Source organism: Schistocerca piceifrons, chromosome 2 (assembly GCF_021461385.2).
Source record: "Schistocerca piceifrons isolate TAMUIC-IGC-003096 chromosome 2, iqSchPice1.1, whole genome shotgun sequence".
NCBI classification, from domain to species: domain Eukaryota; kingdom Metazoa; phylum Arthropoda; class Insecta; order Orthoptera; family Acrididae; genus Schistocerca; species Schistocerca piceifrons.
The window spans coordinates 355,166,388-355,172,387 of record NC_060139.1 but is presented as its reverse complement, the minus strand read 5'-3'; the positions used below and the strand labels follow the sequence as shown (position 1 = coordinate 355,172,387).

The window sequence follows — 6,000 nt, the reverse complement described above, 5'->3', positions numbered from 1 at the left end:
AATTAATGAGCAGAGAGAAGTATGTCCTTATGACTCTTAAGGAAATGGTTTGACTAAGATATGACAGCCAGGCTTGCACTGGACAGTGTTTCTGTGGTGTTCAGTCTTAGTATAGGTGAAAAAATGGGGAAGGGCAAAAGAGAAGAGAAGGAGATAGGGCAAAGTAGGTGGGGAACAAAGGAGAAGAGTAGGTGAAAAAATGGGGAAGGGCAAAATAGAAGAGAAGGAGATAGGGCAAAGTAGGTGGGGAACAAAGGAGAAGAGGAAGGAAGGAGAAGATTGAGGACATTCTTGAGCAAGAATTGAGGTAGACCTACCTCTTTCTGGTACCTGACATCTGTTTCTTGTTTCAGGCTACTAGATGAAGCCACCCTTATACCAAGCGAGCAACACAATGGAAGCATAAAATGTATGTTTTTTGTTTGTTACAGATTTATGTTTCTCATCAATGAAACAAGAAAAAAGAAGAGAATTGCTTTATAATTCGAAGTAATGTGACTTTGCTGAAAGACTGCTGAGGCACATTAAGCATTCAAGAGGCTTGTTACATAGTAGCACAGGTAACAGCAACATTCTATTTGCTTTGAAACATATCTGCTATTTGCATAGACTCGTTTCATAGGCTGGTGACATGTCACATCACTGCTTTTTCCAAAGAGCAGTTATATGGGTTGCCAACTCTCTGCCCACCTAGACAATGTGCATGTACCCTATCTGGTATGGTCTAGGCACTTTGTCCAGTGTGACCCAGTCAGGTGAGTTGTCATGGATGTCCAATTTATTGATAGCATGGTAAGGCAGAAGCACCCACCTAGGGACAAATTTAAAACTATCTGCTGGACCGAGACTCAAACTCAGGACCTTTGCCTTTCGCGGGCAAATGCTCTACCATCTGAGCTACCAAAGCACAACTCACGACCCGTCCCCACAGCCTCAATTCTGCTAGTACCTCGTCTCCTACCTTCCAAACTTCACAGAAGCTCCCCTGCGAACCTTGCAGAACTAGCACTCCTCAAAGAAAGGATATACCGGGGATGTGGATTACCCCCAGCCTGGTGATGTTTCCATTTTACATATTATTTCAGCTCTTTTGTATTTGTGTCATCATTTGCTGGTGAATACAGTTTCGCTGGCAGCTTTATTCTCAAATTAATTTTCCAAACTAGTGAGTCAAGAATCACTGTATTTCAAAATGTAATGCTTTTGGTGGTGTAATCTTAGATTTTAGTGCTAGTTCATATCTCACAGATGGCATATACAGATGCTGTGCACTAGTGTTTCCCTGTAAGACAAACTTGTTTACACTAGGGATATGCTAGTTTTGCAGGTACCCTTTGCTAATATTAGCTAATCTGTTTCCTTCTGAAATCTGAAGACATATTTTGCACTGTGCTTGTGAAAGGTCAATCATTACCTTAATATAAAATTAAAAGTTTAAGATTCCTTTATGTATATTTTTCTTCTAAGTTATTTAATTTTTGGCTGTGTATTTTAAGTAAGACTGCTCAACACATGGGCTTGACTGAAAAATGGCTATAAATTAGTTAAGATATTTCGTAAGTTTTGTTGTACATTCTGGTTAAAGTATCAACAGTCAGCAATCAGTCAGCAAGTCCTTGCCAAGACTAACTACCCTCCAGAATTCTTCTGATTATTTATATGCATAATCCAGACAGGATAAGTGTTTAACTTACATGTTTGGAAACTTGGTGAACAATGCAGGCAAGATATGTTTTGCTGAAGATCACAGCAAATCAATATTAAAAGAATGACAGTGAGGAAATAGGCACATAAAATGAAAATATGAGGAAGGAAAACATATGCATATATGTAACATTGATCTCACGTTTCTAAGAGAATGCTCATGAAATACTTAGAAGTGATAGTGAAGTATAGTATGATTTAAATAATATAACATTGATGGGTACAATGTCTGTATTTTTTGTAATGTCTCAATCTTCACAACACAATATCCTTCAAACATGCATGCATATCTCAAGGAAGAGTCGCAGTCATGGCCAATTATAGCTGTGATAAACATTACAAAATCGTTTCACATTCTGCAACTATACGGTGACATCAGGTGTTGAAGTCTGGTTCGGCCCTGGAGGTGTGCTAGGATAGCCAAAGTTGTTAAGACAACCACTAGCGATAAGTGGGAACTCTGGGTTCGAGTACTGGTCTCACATAATTGTTCATGTGTCACAAACAGCTTATGTCAATGCACAGTTGCAAAATACAAAAATATTTAGTAAATAATATAACACTGTACCAGTTATGTTTTTCACGCGTAGTATGATGCGTTTCTGAAACTTATTCCCATTTTGAAGTTCAGCTATTTACATTGATATTTTAAGTGATGCCTGTGTGCATGTGCCATTCTGCATTCTCTTTACTACACCAATATTAAAGGTTGCACTTTAAAATGGAAATAAAGTCTTCAAATGGGTTGTGCTATGCATGGAAAAAGGTAACTAAAGCAGTGTTTTATTATTTAAATCATTAATGTCAGTCGCTGGCTTTCAAAAAGCATGGTACATAAAATAACAAATACAATAGTTACATAAAAACAGCAAGACACCTATCAAATTGATCCTATGAAGACTGTGCCAGAATGAACAAGAACCACATCTAAGGAGGACTGACCAAAACATTAAGAGAGAACAGTGCATCAGTCAGTTTGAAACTAAATGTCAAAGTACAGACATAGAAATGGAGCGATAGACAATACTGTAGGTCTTCTGTACAAGGAGTGTGGAAAATCCTGAAGGAAATTATGGGAGAACTGTTGAATACAGATGCGTCCTCAGATCCTGGAAAATCTTGACTTGGGTGCAACATTTTTTTCCAATTTTTGATGATGGCTAGTTGTCCTTGCGTATAATTTCTGAATATGCCACTTGGATCCAACTTTAGATTTTGTGGAAAATCTATTCTGCCTGTCTAAATTTGGATATGTCTTCTTAATTTTGCGATTTATGAAAAACGTACTCTGTATCACACTTGAATATTTGTGTTTCTGTAATTTAAAATGTTGTTCACAATTGTATCTTTTTAGTCTCACCAGATACGAGGAATTTTCTTGAATTTAATATGGTGAGGACAGTTTTTTATGATTATGGACTGAACATATTTGAAAAAATTTCTGCACCTCCTGGATTAGTCTTGTGAAAATCGATTGTGTCACAGTGTAGTTATTCATCTCACTTTAGTGGCAGTAATCTCTAGTAACATGCAATTGTGATATGGATGAAATGGGAATATCAACAAAACAGGCTTCTGTATGTATCTTATGTATACAGTTAGCTTAATACAAAAAGTTGCCTACTTCCACTTTTCAACAATTGTAATCCGTTTATCAAATATGTGTTACAACTGCTTAAACAATTACTATGAGTATTTTTGATGATTGGATGAGGTACAAATAACAGCTAAATATTTCTTATGCAAGGGGTTTAATTTAAATAGTTTTGCCAAACAATTAATTGATAAAATTTCATAGATCAGCTTTTTATAAAAACAGTTAAGTGCTACATTTTGCACAAAATTCATCCAAAGAGATTTGAATACTTTTGTCACACAATTAACTGACAAAATTTTGTACATCATTTTTTGATACAGTCAGGTGCTACTTTTTACACAAAATTTACCCACATATTTGGTTTAAACTATTTGTCATTCAATTAACTGATAAAATTAAGTAAATCAGTTTCTTGCACAAACAATACAAATACTACTTTTTGAACAAATCTTGGCAAAAGAGATTCAATTTAAAAAGTTTTGACACACAATTAATTGATAAAATTTAATACATTGGTCTCTTATGTAAACCATCAAATACAACTTTTTACTCAAAATTCCACAACTTTTTACTCAAAATTCCACCTGCTGGTACCATTGTCATCACTCTACGTGTATCTAATTTCACTTTCTCTTCACATCTTGTGTTTTTCTATTATGACTATGTCATCACATTTAATGTTTTCTCTAATCTATATTATAGCAATTCACTTATGAATGAAGTATTACTTATCTTTGGTATATAAAATGTGAGATCGTGTAGAGAATATAGTACACATTAGCCTCTGAATGTTAATTACTACACCATTGTACCTGGAGATTTTATCATGAAACATTTGGCTCCAAGGAAACCATTCAGTACATGCAGAACCTGGTACATCTGGAACATTACATGTTTTATTTGTCAATATTTTGAATTTATTCATATCAAATCCACACTGAAAATTACATTGGTGCTACTAGCTGCTTATTGAAATAACACATCTGTCATTTATACAATCTGCTGTAGCATCTTTGATGACCTTAGTAGTAGCAATTCTTTCTAAGATTTCCAAAAGTATCTGAGTCCACTGGCTTTGATCCACTCTTTAACAGCTGCTCTTAATCATGGTACAGTAATTAAGGCACACTCTTGCTTCAATGGTAATTCACAACTTTGTTGTTTGCCCTTCCACGAGACCTTCTTGCATTCCATGTAATTCATTGTAGCTCTGGAAAACAAAGGAAATACATTTACTTGTCAGGGTTCCAAGAATATTAAGAGTAATTAGAATGAACAATCCCTTTTAAAAGACTTGCCTGCTTTGCGACATTTCTTAACTGTTCAGCCATGGCATATCCTGTTTCTTGTACAAGTTTCGACAGGAAGCCAGTTGGATTTCTCAAAAGTATGTGTGGATGGTCATATTCCTGGAAGAGATATTTGATTTGTACAATGTTTTATACTCTATGACTCATTTTCTAAGAAAGTCTCTGAAAATATGTAAAAGCATACAAATACTGTAGATTATTGAGCAAAAATTGGGAAGACACATGTTGAAATTAATAAGCAAGATGTAACTAAACATTAGTGTGCTCAAAGCCATCATTATTTACTGCTTGATTTGTTTATTTAACCTGGTCATATTAAAACCCATAATGGAAGCAATATTAAGGTGGTGACAAATGTAACCAGGTCATAATTGGCAGATGTGCAGATGGCATCAGAAAACATGCAGGAGTAACACAACTGTGCAGTGGATGGCATATAGCTGATGATGAAGATTATATTGGTGGGAAATGTCTTTTTGGTTAGCCATTACATAATTGCTCACACGCACATTGCTGTGACTGACATTACGTTATGACACCTACATTAGGCATTATATAAAAGTGAGCAGAGTGAGGCAACATTTATAAGATTGAAAGATCATATTTTAAAAATGCAACTACCCAGTTTCTGATAGTAAAAAAGATCTAAAATTTTGTTCTTATAGTAATGTCGTATCAAATCCAAAAAATGTAATTCTTCCAGGTGAATGCAACACATGGTCCACTAACTGAGTTGAAAAAGTTGCAAGGTGGAAACAGCTGTATGTGTATGAAGCAACTAAGATGGCACCCACATTAGGTAATTTAAGGAAACCCATGTATGTGGGAATTACTTCTCAGGACTGCAGGATGTAGGTTTGGAAACCACCTTCTCTTGAGCTCCCTGTTCCACCTCTTCTATGTGGTAATAAACAGCCAGGTAATATTACATGCTTTCTATATGTAATAATGTCATATTCTATAGTCAGAGAAAATTTTCTCTCTTTCTTAGATTCTGCTCCATGAACAACTCATGGGTAACATAAATTTGTGTGCAATTTTGCAGGGCATAAAGATACCTCAACCTCTAAAATTCATTTGTGTGATTCACTTGCTTCTGATATTCAACCCGCCAGGATAGCCGAGGCTGCTAAGGTGCTACTTCCTGGACTCGGGTAGGTGCGCCGGCCCCAGATCGAATCCACCCAGTGGATTAACGATGAGGGCCGGTGTGCCAGCCAGCCTGGATGTGGTTTCTCACATCTCACTAGGTGAATACCGGGCTGGCCCCCATGTCACGCCTCAGTTACACGGCTCACACACATTTGAAAACATTTGCACTATTTCATGGCTTACACTAGACGCAGACAGCTCGGGTATACTACTTCTGTCCCGGGGAGGTACAGGGTG

The 6,000-nt window shown here is 36.4% G+C and overlaps 1 protein-coding gene across 2 annotated transcripts in view; it reads right to left on the bottom strand.

The window, feature by feature from the left end:
* Positions 1-3,531: 3,531 nt before the first annotated feature.
* The window catches only part of LOC124776302 (ATP-binding cassette sub-family C member 4-like), a 380,895-nt gene continuing 378,426 nt past the window's right edge, over positions 3,532-6,000 (bottom strand). The window contains exons 26-28 of one of the 2 annotated variants that reach the window (XM_047251228.1): positions 4,600-4,710; positions 4,424-4,511; positions 3,532-4,392 (exon numbers count right to left, since the gene is read on the bottom strand). In XM_047251228.1, the coding sequence (XP_047107184.1) occupies positions 4,449-4,511; positions 4,600-4,710 (174 nt within the window). In that variant the 3' untranslated portion in view covers positions 3,532-4,392; positions 4,424-4,448. Of the gene's footprint in view, positions 4,512-4,599; positions 4,711-6,000 lie in introns of both variants that reach the window. The other variant, XM_047251227.1, reaches the window with a different exon arrangement.